This window comes from Natrix helvetica, assembly GCF_964273705.1.
Source record: "Natrix helvetica genome assembly, chromosome: 7".
NCBI classification, from domain to species: domain Eukaryota; kingdom Metazoa; phylum Chordata; class Lepidosauria; order Squamata; family Natricidae; genus Natrix; species Natrix helvetica.
In genome coordinates this window covers 58,973,353-58,993,054 of record NC_138558.1, presented here as the reverse complement: position 1 = coordinate 58,993,054, position 19,702 = coordinate 58,973,353, and the positions used below count along the sequence as shown (strand labels likewise).

The 19,702-nt window shown below is 41.3% G+C and overlaps 1 protein-coding gene across 1 annotated transcript in view; it reads left to right on the top strand.

The window, feature by feature from the left end:
- MARCHF1 (membrane associated ring-CH-type finger 1) overlaps nucleotides 1-19,702 on the top strand; it is a 162,260-nt gene that overhangs the window by 122,749 nt on the left and 19,809 nt on the right. The window contains exon 5 of the mRNA XM_081959673.1: nucleotides 14,841-15,021. Coding sequence (XP_081815799.1) covers nucleotides 14,841-15,021 — 181 coding nt within the window. The remainder of the gene's footprint in view (nucleotides 1-14,840; nucleotides 15,022-19,702) is intronic.

The window sequence follows — 19,702 nt, the reverse complement described above, 5'->3', positions numbered from 1 at the left end:
TAGCCTCCAGTCCCCTAATAATCTTTGTTGCTGTTCTCTGTACTCTATCTAGCATCACAACATATTTTTACATTATGGCAACCAAAACTCAATGCAGTATTCCAAGTGTGGCATTATCAAGGCATTATGGAATGGTATTAGCACTTCATCTGATCTTGATTCTATCCCATTGGAGTGCATTGGCTTCTTTAGCAGCTGCAGCACACTGCTGGCTCATATTTAAGTGATTGTCCACTAGGACTCCCAAGATCACTCTCAATTGCTACTATTGTGCCAAGTATCATCTATACTATACTTGTGCATTTGTTTTTCTGGCCTAAATGTAAAACCTTCCTTTTTTTACCACTGAATTTCATTTTCTTAAATAGTGGCCAATATTCAAGTCTATCAAGATCCTAGTGTATCTTAAGCCTATCTTCAGGTGTGTTGGCTATTCCTTCCAGCTTGATGTCATCTGCAAATGCAATGAGTTTTCCCATCTATCCTCTCCTCTAATTCATTGATGATGATATTGAAGAGTACTAGGCCTAAAGTAGATCACCCACTCCTCCTTTGATAAAAATGCCAGTTTTATTGATTACAGAATTGCAACTGACATAATGTGCCTGGACTTCAGTGAAACATTTAATAAAGTATGTCATGCCAACCTCTAGAATGTATGGCTGCATTAAACCATGCTACATTAATTGGATACAGAACTGGTTGAACAATTATATCCAATATGGCAGGAAGAGGATGCCTACTTTTATACAACGGAATATGGTTATGTATTGTTCAACATAGTTATATAAATGACTTGGAGTTATAAAAATATTCTTGTCAAATTTGCAGGTGACACAAAGATGAGAAGGATGGGAAAATTTAGAGGATAGCCTCAAGCTTCCCCCCAAAAATTGACAATTTGGAATGATAGAAAATAACAAAATTTCAAAAAGGAAAATGCAAAGTATTTTACTTGGATATGAAAAATACAAAGAATGAATGTAGCTTGAGGAATATTACACATGCTTTACATCTAGCAGTAGATGTAAAATAGTTCTGAGAGTCTTGGTAGGTAATAAGCTGGTAGATCATAAGATGAACATTAGTCAACAGTGTGTTCCAATTGCAAAAAAATGAAAAACAATGCTAGTCTAAATAAAAAATATGATGTCAAGATAAAAATAAGCAATATCCCTTTTTATACTGTATTGATAAACCATGCCTAGAACATCGAGTTCTGGCCCTTGTATTTTAGTAAGGATTTTTGACAAACAGGATTCTTTCCAGAGGATAACAACCAGGATCTTAAGAGACCTGGAAGGACCAAAGGAAGAATGGTTAAAGAGGTGTTTGAACGGTTAGCCCGTGAAGAGTATACTGTGGACAAATGTGATAGCTGAAGAATTCTTATATAGAAGGTAGGATGCATATTTAAGTGTTGTTTCAAAAGACAAGACCAAGTTTAAATGATAAGGAAACCGTTTTTAACATTTAATAAAGTATGTCATGCCAACCTTTAGAATGTATGGCTGTATTAAACCATGCTACAGACTGGGCAGACTTAGTAAGGCTACACTTGGAATACTGCATCCAGTTTTGGTCACCACATTACAAAAAAGATGTTGAGACTTTGTAAAAAGTGCAAAGAAGAGCAACTAAGATGATTAAAAGCCTGTAGACTAAAATCTATGAAGAACGGTTGCAAGATTTGGGTCTGGTTAGTCTAAAGAAAAGAAGAATTAGGGGTGACATGATAGCAGTATTCCAGTATTTCCAACGTTGCCAAAACAGGAGGGGATCATTACCTTATTTTCCAAAGCACCAGACAAGAAACAGTGGGTGCAAACTAATAAAGGAGAGAAGCAACCTGGAATTAAGGAGAAACTTCTAACAGTGTGGACAATTAACCAGTGGAAAAGCTTGCTGTCAGAGGTTGAGCGTGCTTCCTCACTCGAGGTTTTTAAGAAGAGACTGGACAATCACTTGTCCGAAATGGTATAGGACCATGATAGCAAATCTACAGTATGGCACGTGTGCCACAGGTGGTGCACGGAGCCATTTCTGAGGGCACACGGGGCATTGCCATGTCAGCTCCAGTCCGCATGTGCGTGCTGGCCGGCTGATTTCCAGCCTTGATTTTTGGCTGTTTTTCGCCCTCCAGAGGCTTCCCTAAAGCCTCCGGAAGGTGAAAAACCTCCCAATGCGCAAACAGGAAGTTCAGGAACGGACTTCTGGTTGGCGCATTGGGCTGTTTTTTGCTCTCCCCAGGAGGCTTCACTGAAGCCTGGGTAGGGTGAAAAATGGCCCAATGGGCCCCACCGGAAGTTTGGAAACGAACCTCCAGGTTTCCCGTTGGGCTGTTTTTCTCCCTCCTGAGGCTTCAGGAGGCTTTCTTGAATCCTGCAGAGGGCAAAAAATGGCCCAACGCCCCTCCCGGAAGTCCGGAAGCTTCAGTGAGGCCTGCGTGCGTGGGGGGGTTGCACACATGCATGGGGGAGGGCATTGCATTATGGGTGTGGGCATGCACACGTGCAACCCCCCCCCCGCTTTCCTTGCTTTTGGCACGCCTCGACAAAAAGGTCTCCTGCTTGAGCAGGGGGTTGGATTAGAAGACTTCCAATGTCCCTTCCAGCTCTATTTTGATTGATTGACGTCGGACTTCCAAATAGTAATAGTTGTTCAATGGTAGAACAGATTACCTTGAGAGGTGGTGACTTCCTTTGTTGGAAGTATTTAATAATGATTGGATAGCCATTTGTTGGGATGCTGTAGGAGTGGATTTCTTTATTAGGTCATGGAGGGACTAGATGTTTTTCAAAGTATCAGCCCTTACCTCCTGTGATTTTATGATAAATTACAAGTTTTCTTTGATGTTTTATCAAAATACCAGTTTATATTTTGTGTTTTGTCTTCATTCTGTTTTTCTTTACCATCCCTTCTCATGTCACTGAATAACAATATGCTTTCTCAATCCTTTATATCCTGAAATACTTCTAATTCCAGGAGTCATAATTGTTCCCACAAATTTTGAAATGTTTTACAGGAATGTTCAGTTGTTTTAACCTTAGTCATCAGATCTTAATTGATTTATAAAAATGACTGGATTACCCTAAGATTAAGCTTTATTGCCCAAAGGCCAGTTTTCATGCAAGATACATTATTCACTTGTTAATGCAAAGTATACCTTGTATGTCCTGATATATGCTTTATTTATCCAATCAATTGGTAACATTTTGGGGCTGTCTGTTTATTGTGTGCATGATTTAATAGTTAATGTTAGTAAAATTAAGCTTTTTCTATAAATAAAAATAATAGTAGCATTACAATTATATAGGGATTTGCTTTCTTGTTGTAAGTAAGAACAGATGAGCAGATTCCATCATTTCCTAGTTTTTCCTAAATTAAAGTTTACGTCTCTCTTTATATTGCCAATACTAGCTGGCCTGAACCTGGTTGTACTTATAGTACAGTGAATATGAAGGCCGTAAATTCCTATATCAATTAACACACTGTTGATTTAGATCTCAGCCTATAATTGTTCTCAACGTATATATTTTGGACAGTAAGAGAGAAATTATTACACCAACAGTTTCTTAATAAAAAATTCTACTCACCCGCCTACCTCTTTTTTTATTTTGGCCATATTAAAAGGTCTGTCTAAAAATATTGACAATCATTTTACTGGTGTTATTTTATTCACCCTTTCTTGTCTCCAAAATCTATGACATACGCCAAAAGGGCATTGAAAACAACACAAGAGGTAAACTTTCAACTTACAATACAATACAATAGTAGAGTTGGAAGGGACCTTGGAGGTCTTCTAGTCCAACCCCCTGCCTAGGCAGGAAACCCTATACCGTTTCGGACAAATGGCTATCCAACATCTTCTTAAAGACTTCCATTGTTGGGGCATTCACAACTTCTGGAGGCAAGCTGTTCCACTGATTAATTGTTCTAACTGTCAGGAAATTTCTCCTCAGTTCTAAGTTGCTTCCCTCCTTGATTAGTTTCCACCCATTGCTTCTTGTTCTACCCTCAGGTGCCTTGGAGAATAGTTTGACTCCCTCTTCTTTGTGGCAACCCCTGAGATATTGGAACACTGCTATCATGTCTCCCCTAGTCCTTCTTTCTCTTAAGCTAAACATACCCAGTTCCTGCAACCGTTCTTCATATGTTTTAGTCTCCAGTCCCCTAATTATCTTTGTTGCTCTTCTCTGCACTCTTTCTAGAGTCTCCACATCTTTTCTACATCGTGGCGACCAAAACTGAATGCAGTATTCCAAGTGTGGCCTTACCAAGGCATTATAAAGTGGTATTCACATGATCTTGATTCTATCCCTCTGTTGATGCAACCTAGGACTGTGTTGGCTTTTTTGGCAGCTGCTGCACACTGCTGGCTCACTTGTTGTGGTTCTTGTACTATATCATTGTCCACCTACAATTACATAGCCTGCTTAAACAAAGAGACAGCTCTGTTTCTTATGCAATCTCAAGTAGTTAGTTGTGAGGAGGAAACTAAGAAGGAAACTACAAAATAGTTCAACCTTTTATTGCAGTTTTTCCTTTCCTTATGCCCTGTGCATAAATATTCATTGTCAATATCCCGAGGCAAATTCCATCATTCTCAACCAATGGTTTAACGGATAAATAAATTACAAAATAAAGCACAAAGAAGCAGAAGACAGGAGCAGTTAGCACATTTAAATTTATTTTCAGAATCATCAACAGCTTTTACTCAGCATTCGGTATTCTCATTGAATGTTTTAAATTATAATTCAGCCAGTGGTTTCTATTAAGTGTTTCTACTGAGGAATTGGTACATCGCATTAAAAGTAGCTCGGTCAATTTTATTTGCCAATCCCAATGGAATTTAGGTTGATATTTTAGCTTTTAAAATAATTTAAAACAATTCTGACTGTAGTTGAAAAGGACTCCTGAGTATTAATTTATTTGTCAAAAGACTAAATGGCTTAAATACTTAAATCTGTAAATTATATTATAGTAGAAATTAAAATGAACAAAGCCTTGTATTTCCCCCCTGGAAAATGAGTTTCATTTTTTAAAAAAAACGTTGTCGCCTTCTTGTAATGTTTAATGCGGAATTCAAAATTATGCCTAGCTTGTCTTAACAGATATGAGATATTACTTCAAAAGAAATAATACAGTTAAGAAAACATTCAAAAGAATTTATTAGGAATAGTTTTCTTTTATAGATAACTTAACTAATCATAGCTGATTTTATGAAGCTTAACAGGACCAGTCTTTATCAGTACTATGATGAGAGACCACAAAAAAACCTTTGAGCTAATTTGGAGGTAAAATAATAATATGGCAAATTGTGGGACATTCTGAACAAGAGAGTTGGGAATGGGAAAGAGAAAGAATGAAAATAATCTGCTATCTAATAAGAATAGACTGGTAGAAATGAGAGGAGAGAGCATAGAAAAAATCACAGGAACAGTTGGAAATAAAAGAGTGGATGAAAATGATGACTTAGAAAAAACACACATGCAATCACAACCACGTAAAGAATTGTTTCTCTCACTAATTAGAGAATTAGTGAAAAATATAAGGATGATAAACAGTTCTAAATAGGGTTTGGCAAACCATTTTTTGATCTTGTTAAAAGTGGTTCTTACCAAAAAACAAACAAACAAAAAGGCTTAGAAAAAAGGAAAGAAATAAAAGAAATGGGTGTGGAAGTAGAAACCGTACAGGAACAGGAACTATCACCTATGAAAAAGCATTAGAAAAGTGGACTTAAGAAAAGAAGATGTAGAAACTGTTGGAATCGAAGTAAAAAGGATTATGTTGCAGAGCACCAGAATGTATGGAGTTGAATTAGAGGAAGGTGTAAGAAAAGATGTTTGATTGAAGTTGAACAATTATGGAATATTTGAATATGGAGCTGAACATCGCAAGTGGTAAGAATAGTATATGATGCAATTAAAGTATGTGTAGAAATAAAGATAATGCTTAGCTTTAGTTTAGCACTGAATCTATAATAAGAAAAGGATGTCTGCAATAGATATCCAAGGAATATTTATATTGATTTTAGGGATATGGCGTTAGACACTCTAAGTGTACTTTTCTTTAAGATAATGTCATGTTGGTAACTGAGAGCTCAAATGATTTGCAGTGAACATTAGATGTATCACATGATGCAATGAGGAATATGGATCTGAAAATTAGTCTACAAAGGCCGGGTTAGTTGTGTTAGGAGTGAACAATTATATATTATAAATTAATGGTGGAAAATCGGAAACAATAGATGCATTTCTGTATATGCACTATACGGACACCTGTAGGATTCTTCCCCGAAATAATGTTCAAAGTGTTGATTTGTTTCTTTAATGGTTTTGTCTCAGAATGAATGAGTCTTCTTCATTGAGGGATGGATCTGAAAAAATGTGCTTCCTACCAATCTGTTGAATATATTATATACTCTTTTTAGAAAATAATATATTTCATATGCTGTAGTGATAACATATTGTAGTCACATTAAAGAAAGATGCATAAGCAGCACATAATGCGTCATTCACAGAATAGACCAGTGAACCTTGTCAAAACAAATGAGTAAAAGAACATCCTCAATTTTCTAGTTCAGCCTAGAAAATGATATCTTCAAAGGGCAGGTCGCTTCAATCTTAAGTCTGAGTTTCTTTTTTGTACATATAATGTTATTAAGAATTTTTATTATAATAAAATCAAATACAAAGTAAAATGAATGAAAGAAAAGAGAATAGAAAGGAGGAAAAATATATGAAAAAATAAAAAATGATTTTACTGATTTTATTATGATAATTTTACTGATGAGTAAAAAAAATCATTCTAAGAAGCTAATTTGGGTGGTTGTTGCCCTTGGTGGGCCAGGTGGGTGTGACTAGGGTGGTGTGTCAGGTTGGTGCCTGTGGGTCCGGATGGGGCTGGGGAGATCCACTGTTTCTATGGGATGGTGGCAGTCCCTCACTGACTCCAGGGCAGTCTCTCAGATCTAAGGCTGACTGCGTTCTGGCCCAAATGGCTTCCACGAAGTTTTAGATCACTGCCCGCCCAACCTGGGCCAGGACTGAGACACCGAGATCCGGTCCTTCACTGTTTCCACGGCAGTCTTGCCGGCCAGATCTAACCATATTGTGGGTCAGATCTAGGCTCCGGGCCTTGAGTTTGACACCAGAGGTGGGTTCCTGCAGGTACGGATTGGTACGGCTGAATAGGTAGTAGAAATCAGCCATACCTTAGCATACCATTGGCGATGGTGGCCTGGCCATGCCCCTGTACCGGTATGGTCCCCTGGCCTGGGCCCACTCACTCCCCTGGTCGCTGCTCACTCTCTCGCCCTGCCCATCCACACCATGCTTGCCCTGCCCACCCACTTCCTTTGCCTGTTTAGCCGGTGGGAGTGGCAGTGGCGCTGCAGAAATCATGGTAGCTAGAAAGGAGACATTTGGCTTTCGGGGCTGTCGCTCGGCTTGGCTCCTGGAAGGGCTTCGGCGGTGGTGGCGGTTTCTCACATTGCTGGGGAGTGAAGTCATTGTCGCTGAGTCTCAGAAGCACCCCAGAGGTAGGAGAGTGGGCACTGTGTGAAAGGTGTAGAGCGCAGTGATCTCGGCTGCCTGGAACTGCCTGAGAAGTGACAGGTGAAGCATGCGCTATGTGAGAAGTGTAAGGCAAGCCACTGCTCGGTCTCCCCCTTCTCCAGACAACCCAGGCAGAGGGTGTGGGAGACAGATTTGTCCAGGAGGAAAGAGAAGGTGGAGAAGGAAGAGAAGGCATGCTCTTTTTCCTCCCTATTCCATAAGTGAGGCATGCAGAATCAGCCTATGACTGAGGAAGCAAAGGTGCAGGGGCTTGCTGGAATGGGAGATAGATCTGGCCAGGAGGAATGCACGCCCCATTTTTGCAATCAGAGGAAAAAGAGTGTTTCAGGTAATGGGCGGTTCCAAGCTACGGGGATCACGGTGCAGCCTGGAACCTCCCACCGCCTGAAACGCTCTTTTTCCTCCCCAATTGCAAAAACGGTGTGTGCATTTCTCCTGGCCGGATCTGTCTCCCAGGCCAGGAGCAGAAGCTGACCACCCTCCACGTGGGTTGTCTGGAGAAGCAGGAGGCCGAGCGGCAAGCCACCTTGCCTTATGCCTCCTCAGCGTGGAGGGCGCAGGTTCCAGCCCAGCCTGAAGTGGCAGGAAGCTAAGGCTGCCTGCACAAATGTAACATGAATGGAGCTACAGGGCCACTTTGCTCCTGCACTAAGGCTCCGCTGACCCTCCTCCTCTTCCCCCCTCCTATTCTCGGGGGGGAGGAATAACATGACAATGCGATGGCCGGAGCCTTCGTGCAGGAGAGAAGCTGTGTCTTTTTGCATCCTCCATAAGTGAGCAGCAGCCACCTGCCCTGCGCGCACCTTTGTTGCGCTTTGGCGGTCGCTTGAGGGATGTCTCCTCACCCAAATGAGAAACAGAGAGAGAGAGAGATGGAGAAAGAGAGAATGAGAGAAAGGGGGGAGAAAGAACACACAGAGAGATGGAGAATGAGAAAGGGGGGCAGAAAGAGAGAATAGAGAGAGAGATGGAGAAGCAAAATGAAAGAGAGGAGGGGGAGAAAGAGAGAAATGAGAAAAAGACAGCGAAAGAGAATGAGAGAGGAAGCAGAAAGAGAGAATGAGAGAGGGGGCAGAAAGAGAGAACAGAGATAGAGAAAGAGAGAATGAGAGGGGGCAGAAAGAACAGAGAGATGGAGAAAGAGAATAAGAGGGGGCAGAAAGAGAGAGGGAAAAAGAATGAGAGGGGGCAGAAAGAGAGAAATGGAAAACAGAGAGATGGAGAAAGAGAGAAAGAGAAAGACCTGTTTAAGTGAACCTTGTGGTCATTAAGTGAACTTTGTGGCAAACACTGTGGTGGTTAAACAAGTCCATTTTCCCCAATGGGCATTTTAACCAGAACCCAGAAGGAATTGTTGGAAACTGGCAAAAAAACACAGAAAACCTCAGTCACATGAGTGTGTGGGATGTTGTAACTGGTCATAAATTGTGTGTGGTTGGGGGGGGGGTGTACATACACATATAGTATATATAGTAGATAATATATCTATGGGTGTGCCTATACACATTCTGTACTATGTAATGTATGTACACATATGGCATATATACATAGGATTAAATAGTATATTTTGGATATTTAGAAGTATTAAATAAAGAGAAATTGTATCTCTTTGAGGCAAGGAGAGGCCAGGCAAGGCGCCCCTTGACGTGAGTGACGTCAAGTTGGCCATGCCCACCCAGTCACATGACCAACCATGTCCACCCAGTCACATGACCAACCAGTCACATGACCATGAAGCCACGCCCGCCCAGACATGACTGCCAAGCCACACCCACAAAATAGGCCACACCCACATATTAGATAGTAAAAAAAATTGAAACCTACCACTGTTTCACACCCCTAATCTATACCATTGTATTTTCTTCCCAAATAATGAAGTGGCTGAAAACATTTTGGATTAAATTCTCTGGCTGAATCCTACATTCAATTAAATCTTACTTCTTTTAAGTCTCAATTTCAAATCAAATTCTACCCTCTAAATCTTGATAGATTCAAATTGGAATTTGGCTAATTTATACATCTCAATTGGATGGATAACCTGAATTTTTGCTTCTACAAAGAATATAAATGTAAAAGATCAGATTTGGGGAAATTATATGCTTATAATCTTTAGATACCTTATTTTTGGGGGACTATAACATACACTAAGATTTTGAAGAGGTTAAAAAAAAATATTTTTTTGCACTCTGCAGACCTACTAAACCCTCTGCATGTCTCATTTTTGTGAAAAACGGGCATGCAGAGAGTTTGAGAGGTCTACAAAGTGGTCCTAGGGGCTGGAGGGGCAAAAATGAGGCTGTTTTTTGCACACACACAAAAAACCAGGGCATACAAAGGCTTTGGGAGGTTTGTAGAGTTGGACCTAGGGCTAGAGGGGCAAAAACGGGCAAACAAACAACCCCAATTTTTGGAAAAAAAAAACAGGGCATGCATAGGCTTTAGGAGGCTTGTAGAGTGCTCCTGGGAGCTGGGAGAGGGGCAAAAACAAGAAAAAAAATGGCCCATTTTCCACTCATTTTTGTTCTTCCCAGCCCCCAGTAGTACTTTGCAGGCCTCTGAAACCCTCTGCACGTCCTTTTTTGCAGCGTTTCGGGAGGCCAAAATTGCTGTATCCAGTATATAAGGCGCACCCAGATTTTCACCCTCTTTTTTTGGTGGAAAAAGGTGTGTCTTATACTCCAAAAAATACGGCAATTGTTCTAGTGAAAACTCAGTGATTTCTCTGTTTAAATATTTTGTTGTTGTTAGTCGTGAAGTCATGTCCGACCCATCGCAACCCCTGGACAATGTTCCTCCAAGCCTTCCTGTCCTCTAATAATAATAATAATAATAATAATATATTTATTTCTTAGCCGCACCCTCTCCCGAAGGACTCGGGGCGGCGTACAATGAAACATATGAAATAAATATGTGGACAAAACAAACATATAACAGAGACATATACTGAGACACACACAAGGAGGAGGTCGGCTAATCAATAAAAACAATTAAAATACAGTATTTAAAAACCCCTAGAAATTAAATATAATTAAGATACCCAGTTAAAAACCCGTCAGGAGCGATATGGTTAGATCAAAGTTGAGCCAGGCCAGCTGCTTGGAATAGGTGGGTCTTAAGCTTAATACGAAAGGAGCGGAGGTCAGAGGTATTCCTAATATCCGGAGGGAGGTCATTCCACAGGGCTGGGCCCGCCACAGAGAAGGCTCTACTCCTAGGCGCCGCCCCACGACACTGTCTAGTGGACGGCACCTGGAGGAGGCCCTCTCTGTGCGAGCGAATTGGTCGCAGGGATGTATGGGGCAGAATACGATCCCGCAAGTAACTAGGTCCTAAGCCATGGAGCGCTTTAAAGATAGTTATCGAAACCTTGAAACGCACCCGATAGACCACAGGAAGCCAGTGCAGCTCGCGCAGGAACGGTGTCACATGGGAGTACCTAGTACTCCCCATAATTACCCACGCGGCTGCGTTCTGGACCAACTGTAGCCACCGGGTGCATTTCAAGGGAAGCCCCATGTAGAGAGCGTTACAGTAGTCCAAGCGAGACGTCACCAGCGCATGAGTGACTGTGCGTAAGGCGTCCCGGTCCAGTAGGGGGCGCAATTGGCGCACCAGGCGAACCTGGTGGAACGCCCCCCTTGCCACGGCTGTCACATGGTCATCCATGGACAGCCGGGCATCCAGGAGGACGTCCAAATTGCGCGCCCGCTCCACGGGGGCAAGATGAATGCCCCCAATGGCCAATGATGAAATTAATTGGCTGAACCGGGGAGATGGTACCCACAGCCACTCCGTCTTGGAGGGGTTGAGCTTGAGTCGGTTGTCATCCATCCAGATCCGTACGGCTTCCACACACCGGGACATCACTTCGATGGCCTCGTTGGGGTGGTTCGGGGTGGAAAAGTACAGCTGAGTATCATCAGCGTACAGATGGTATCCCACCCCGAAACCACGGATGATCTCACCCAGCAGCTTCATATATGTGTTGAACAGGAGTGGCGAGAGGACCGACCCCTGTGGCACCCCACAAGTAAGGGGGCGTAGGGTTGACCTCTCTTCTCCTGCCAACACACGCTGCGTCCGGTCAGAAAGGTAGGAGCCGAACCACCGCAAAACGGTGCCCCGGACCCCCAACCCCTCCAGCCGGCGCAGCAGGATACCATGGTCGATGGTATCAAAAGCCGCCGAGAGGTCTAATAGGACCAGGATAGAGGAACAACCTCTATCTCTGGCCCTCCAGAGATCATCCACCAACGCGACCAAGGCCGTCTCCGTGCTGTGACCGGGGCGGAAGCTGGACTGGCGCGGGTCTAGATAATCATTTTCCTCCAGATGTCGTGGAAACTGGTAGGCCACCACACTCTCTACAACCTTCGCCAGAAAGGGAAGGTTGGAGACAGGACGATAATTGGCCAGCTCCAAAGGGTCCAGGGAAGGCTTCTTGAGCAAGGGTCTCACCACCGCCTCTTTCAAGGCGGCCGGGAGAGACCCCTCGCCCAGCGAAGCATTCACTAGGCCCAGGAGCCAGTCTCGTGTAACCTCCCAGGATGCCAGTACAAGCCAGGAGGGACACGGGTCCAATAAACATGTGGTGGGTCGCAGTCGTCCACGCAATCTGTCCAAATCCTCGATGGCAACCAAGTCAAACTCCTCCCAGATCGATTCCTCAAGACTCGCCATGGGCGTCTCCATTGGATCACTGACAGGAACCCAGTCTCTCCGGATTTGAGCGATTTTATCCTGCAGATATTTACCAAATTCCTCTACCCTGCCCTGTAGGGGGGCCTCCCACGGCCTCTGAAACAAGAGGGAGCGGGACACCCGAAACAGGGCGGCAGGGCGGTTCTCCGCGGATGCAATGAGAGTGGCACAATATTGGCGTTTGGCCGCTCTCAATGCCACAAGGTACGTCCTTAAATGGGCTCGTGCCTGTGTTCGATCAAATTCGGAGCGAGAGGATCTCCAACGACTCTCTAGACGTCTCTTGTGGCATTTCATCACCCTTAGCTCCTCGGTAAACCAAGGGGCTAGGGTGGATCGTTGCCGCCGGAGAGGCCGCAAAGGCGCCACCCGGTTTAAGGCCCCGGTAGTTGCATTATTCCACGCAACCACCAGGTCCTCTACCCGGGGGCAGGTCAAGGTTACAGGAGGTGGCCCAAGCTCCGTCTGGAACCTATCAGGTTCCATCAGGCGCCTGGGGCGGAACCATCTGGAACTTTCCGGTTCCGCCTCCCCGCAGCGGGAGGTAGCACCAGGGAAGTCAAGACGAAGGACATCTCCTGGAATCCATTTAAGCTCACGTCTACTGCTTCGGTGACTCCACCCACCCACCTCATTCTCTGTCATTCCCTTCTTCTTTTGCCCTCAATTGTTCCTAGCATTAGGCTCTTCTCCAGTGAGTAAATACTTTGTAGTGCACTGTAACTGTATAATAAATATATGCCCAGAGATTTTTAAAAATTGAAAAAATATACTAGATAGCTCCGTAGTTCTCTATATTTTTATATATTATGAATTTTTTTAGAATTCCTTTACAACATTTCTCATATGCATTCTATCTTAGTGGATGCTGATTTTTTACTGTTCATTACATGAAGGAAAAAGTTTTAAAAACAGGCAGATAATAGTAAATAATAATAAATTTGGAATATCACATAGCATTAGATTTAAAAACTGTACATAGAATCCCACATGAGAAAAAATACGGCTTTCCTGGCCACAAGAAGTTTGTTTTCATTTCTTTTGTGATATATTATTGATACAACTGCAGGTAGTTCTCGCTTAACAACTGGAACTGGCAACTCCATCACTAAGTGATACAGTCATTATGTGATACATCACAAGACTGCAACAGATCTCACTTCCGCTGCAATTATTAAACAAATCACGCGTGGTCATTAAGGAAGAAATCATGTCACTGCAACCTGTGTCTTTACTGGCAGCTTCTTCATTAACTCTGCTTGTTGAAAGTCAGATGTGAAACACACAAATGTTGTGATGCAGTGGTGGGATTCAATTTTTTTTACTACCGGTTATGTGGGCATGGTTTGGTGAGCGTGGCTTGATGGGCAGAGGAAGGTTACTGTAAAATCTCCATTCCCTCCCCACTCCAGGGAAAGTTTACTGCAAAATCCCCATTCCCTCCCGATCAGCTGGGACTTGGGAGGCAGAGAATGGATGGGGGTGGGGCCAGTGAGAGGTGGTATTTACTGGTTCTCTGAACTACTCAAAATTTCCACTACCGGTTCTCCAGAACGGGGTCAGAACCTGCTGAATACCACCTTTGCTGTGATGGTCAGGAACACCTGCTAGTTGCAAAGTGCCTGAATCTCAATCACTACTAATTATGGAGTTCTGCAACAGACATAATGTGAGGACCCGTTGTAAAGTTACTTTTTCAGTTCTGCTCTAACTTTGAGCAGTCACTAAATAAGCAAGGACTAGCTGTATATTCTTTCCAAGTTGCAGATAGCTCTCTGTTTGTTTTAGCCAGAGATATAAACTTACACCGTTAGTTTGTTACTTCTACAATACTCACTGCTCTCTCTCCCCTTAGTGATGCCTTCTTTCTATTATGCTTTGCAAAATAAATAAGTAAAAATAAAAAACATATTTCAACCAGGAAAACAATAATTAGTTTACTTGTATCTTGCAGTTATTATTTTTACAAATAAGGCATTGAACATATCTACCACACCGTTCTCCTGTTTTTCCCACAACAATCTTGGGAAGTGTATAAGGCTGAGATACAAAGTCAACAGTTGGACTTGAATTTACAGTTTCCCATTTTCTAGTTGGTGCCTTAATCACTAGATCAAAATTGAATTATTTTTAGGGAAAGCAGAAGGCGGGGGACTTTTTCAAAGCAGAACACTCCTGAGAGTATATGAAGTTGTTTGAATTACTTTTAATTATTTCCTACTAAAATCAGTATGCAGAAAGTGCCTTAAATTTAAAAAGAAAAGCTTTGATCAGACATGCCCATTTATAGATGCTACATATTGTTAATACGTTCAGTATGAAGCAGTTTACTCACAGAATAGCTTAAAATATAGAAAAGCAGCCAGACCCTTTCAGAAATACTAAAAATGAAAAGCTCTTCCTGAAATAGAAAGCTACAAAACAGAAAAGGAATTAATGTATTGGTTCTAATCTCAAAGGGGATATACTTTTAATGTTTTAAATGTCAGCTGCCACCATAAAAGTGAGTCTAAATAAACTTCAGATCTTCTCACTCAGTTGCTGTCGTTCTATCAGGATCTGTCACTGTGAGGGAGATGATGAAAGTCCCCTTATCACACCGTGTCGCTGCACAGGGACCTTGCGTTTCGTTCATCAGGCTTGTCTACATCAATGGATTAAGAGCTCAGACACGCGTTGCTGTGAACTTTGCAAGTATGACTTCATCATGGAGACTAAACTTAAACCCCTCCGAAAGGTAAGATGAAAACAGTCCAAGAAACTATAATCTGCTATTACTTTTTCTTTTCTATGTTGTCTGATTAGTAAGTGTAGATTTATATGTGTTGTTTGGCATTGTGCTATCTGTTCATTGTATTATTTTTGTAAAAGGAAGCCAGCTGTTACTTCCAGTAAGCTGATACCTTATCAAACAGCTGTGGCGGTGTGGTGGTTAGGATGCAGTATTACAGGCTAACTCATTGTTCACTGCCAGGAGTTCAATTCTGACTCAGCCCTCCATCCTTCCCAGGTTGATAAAATGAGGAACCAGATTGTTGGGGACAATATGCTGACTCTGTAAAACACTTAAAGAAGGTTGTAAAGCATTATGAAGTGGTATATAAGTCTAGGTGCTTATTGCTATTGTAAAAGGATTAAAATCTGATCACATTCCATACATACAGAGCCTGGATTTCTAGACTGAGTGCCACTATTGGCCTTTGGGTAATATGTTAGAGGCTGTATACCATATAGTGGGGAGAAGGTAGGATAATCTTAAATTAAGTTTCATTTTGTTGATATTTTAAATATAATTTCTATTTAATACAGTAATATGATTGCTACCTAGTCATGTATTCAAGCCTTCTTCCCTTCTGTCCCATTAAACATCACACAAAGCAGTGGTGGGTTGCCAATTTTTTACTACCGGTTTGGGCGCACTCGCAACACTTCTGCGCATGCTCAGAAGCGTTCGGGCGGGTGGGCAGAGCCTCTCACCACCACTACTACCGGTTCTCCTGATCCAGACTAAACCTGGAGCAACCCACCTCTGACAAGGAGACAACTGGTGCCTAGGAGTTATATTCAAACATTCTGACTGGAGGAAACACAGCCCAAGGACCTCAGATTGTAAGCTACTGCTATAATATAGTAACAGTATTATTTTAATAGCATTGATTATATGATTGCCTAGTAAATATGCTTTAGATGTAAGCCCAAAACAAACCCTTTCTAACTCATTCCATACCACATACATTTCTGCAGATTTTCCAGGACTTTTATCTATAGCCATATTTGGCGAAATATTCACTATTATGGGAGGGTTCTTACTGTTTCATTTGATCAAATTATTTGTTCAGCAATTTAGGAAAAAGAAATGCAAATTCTTTCATATATTGCAAAACCTAATCATATTATATAATATATTCAAATCTGTATACATGCCATGATGCCTAGAACTGCAGAAGAACAACAGATAATATTAATGAAAAATAAAAACAATTATTTAAAAAGATATATCCCAATGGTTATTTACATTGTTTTAAAACATATTTATGGTTATAAATATGTATTAAAATAATTTAAACCCTTCGAAAGGTATGAATATGGAGCTTTGCCAAACATTTTATCTATATGAGTGTTAGAATTCTCAATTACATTTGTTAAGAAGAAAAAAACATAATTTTTGCAAAATGCAGCCATCACTTATACCAAACCATTATTAAGAGATCAGGAAGCCCTAGCAGACATTGACAAAGAGTGTAATGCATTCTATAATAAAATTTCAGGTTATAATATATAACCAGCATGTAAAAGTCTTATTTTTCTGTGACAATATAGATTACTCTACTATATAATTTTATTTTTCTGTAGTTATGGTATTTGCTTGCTTGTTTATTTACTTATCTGCTTATTTATTACAGTGTTGAAATAGTTCTAGTTAAAATATTCATCAGATCATCTAGAATATTTATCTTGGTGAAACTCTAGGATGTTCATTTATAAACTTCACGCTTTTGCATTGCAGAGGCTGAAATTGTGGGGTTAATGAATTGATCACAGTTTTATAATTTTGCATCAGTAACTCCACGTGCATTCATAATTGTGACAGTTATACAAGCTGAAATTGAAACCTACATGAACTTTAGATGTTCCTGATTTATGTCACTAATCTTTCTAAACTGATCACTAATCCCATTCATCCATTTGAGCATGTCAAAGCTATAAACTATTCTGGGCCTTCCTCTTCACTCCTTTCATAATGTATATATATTTTCTGTACTATTTTTTGGATAGTATTTCGGTACTGGGAAAAGCTTAAAAATATGTTCATACAGATATCAATAAAACTGCTTTTATACTAGTTATGTTAATAGCAAGAAAATATTTTGGCAATGTTTTCATTGGTTAATTCCACTTGCAGAATGATTATAGAAAAAGAGTATGTTTAGTTGCTTCCCCTTGTTTTATATGTTGTTCTAATTCTTCTACAATATAGTGTCAGGACAAATACTTTGCAAGACATTGAATTTACTGTGATGACTAAAAACCTTACTAAACAGTTTCCTGGGTCTGTGACACTTCACATACATTGTCGTTATTCTAGCACAAAGAGAATCAGAGCTTTGAGAAAGAGGGAAGGGAAGAGGCAAGGTAACCAAGTGTAGACTCATAGGAGCAACAAGCTGAACTTTGTGATTATGTAAATTGCAGTTCACATCATTACTTCATCACGTGCATTATTTTTTGGATTGACTTTTAAGTTACTTCAGAAGTCATCTCATAGATTTGGTTTCTTTTGGGTTTTTCCCCATTTTTTGGTGTGGCAACATTCATTGATTTATGTTAGACTTTTCTGATCAACATGGAACATATCAGAGTGAAAGAAGTACTGTAAAAACTAGAAACATATAAATATTGATAGCAGCGACATGTTAAGCGTATTAAGTATAACCTAGATTGCAATATACATATATAAAAAAGCTTCTCCCATCAGTGAAGAGATCCAGCAAAGAATCATCCCCAGAGAGAAATCATCCAGATGCCCCAAGCTCTATGGCTTCCCCAAGATACACAAAGAAGGAACACCAGTCAGAGCCATAGTCAGCTCCATAGGCTCAGCTCTACAGAATCTTGCCAAATTTCTTGCCAAACAACTCCAACCCTACGCAGAATCCATCACCTCACACATACAAAACTCACTCCACTTCATAGAAATAATAAAGAAACAAAACCTACAACACAGCGACCTACTCGTGAGCTTCGATGTCATATCCCTCTTCACCCAAGTGCCTATAAAAGAAGCCTTGACAGCTATCCAGAACAAACACAACCCCCCTAAACACATCCTGGACCTGACCAACCACTGCCTAACCAACACATACTTCATCCATAATGGACAAAGATACAAACAGATAGAAGGAGCACCCATGGGATCACCCCTCTCACCCGTAATTGCAAACGTATACATGGAACATTTTGAAACTAACGCCTTAGATAAATCTGAACACAAACCCAAACTCTGGCTTAGATATGTTGATGACACTTTCGTGATTTGGCCACACGGGAAAGAAAACCTGGACAACTTCCTCACACATCTCAACAGCCCACACCCCAAAATACAATTCACTATGGAAATAGAAGCAAATAACCAACTTCTCTTTCTGGACATCCTAATCTACAAAAAAACCAATGGCTCCCTAGGACACACAATCTACGGGGGAAAAACACACACCAACTGCTACTTAAACACACAATCCCATCACCACCCTGCACAGATTAACTCTGTAGCCAAGATCCTCATCTTTGGAACCAAACCTGCCTAGCCGACAAAGACCACCTGAAAACTGAATTACACACACTCACAAACGTATTAATATCCAAAGGATTCCAAAGAAAAAGAATTACCAATCTAATCCAAAAGGAGATTCCCCACAAGAACCGAGACACAGAACAGGACAACGGCATCGCTCTCCCCTTACATCAAAGGCACCATAGATAAAATCAGCAAACTTCTTCACAAGCACAATATCAAGACAGCCTTCAGCACTGACCCAAAAATAGCCAACATTTTAAGAAACCCCAAAGACAAGATCCAGTTAGAAAACCAAGGAGTCTACGAAATATCATGCAAAATCTGCCCTACCACATACAATGAACAAACTAATAGGAGAATAAATGCATGCATCGTAGAACACAAGAACACAGTCAGAAAAAAAGAAAAAACTTCCTCCCTTTTCCAGCACCTTAAAGCAACAGGACATGAAATTGATTTTAAAGGAACCAAATTAATCTCCAAAACAGAACACTTCAACAAGAGAATAATTATGGAAGTTATCGAAATAGAGAAACACTCCCACAACATGAATAAACATGATGATACCTCCCGCCTATGAGACATCTGGAAACCAGCCCTAGTCAACAAATGAGTCCCACCTACCACCCAAGTCGTTACAACACAAAAGAACAACGGACACACAGCCAGCAGCTCACTCACACAGGATGATACGAAATAGCCGACCAATCTGCAAACATCAACTCCATCTACCAATCAGGATGCAACTACACACCTAATCAACCCACTTACAGCAACAAAGCCAGCACTCCACACACACACACACACACACACGCACACCAAGATTGATAGAAAAACGACAGCTCCGACTGCGCCTTACTCGCACAAGCATGAAGCCAAAAACACCAGCCTGAAGATGGCGAGTGGGACCTCGCCGAAACGTTGCAAAAACAATCTCAATCTTACATGGGGGAAATACCTGAATACAACAAAACCAGCATACCTACACCCGTGAAAATCTGAAAACGTGTATATATATATGTATGTATGTATGCATGCATGCATGCATGTATGTATGTATGTTTAGGTAGGTAGGTAGGTAGGTAGGTAGGTAGGTAGGTAGGTAGGTAGGTAGGTAGGTAGA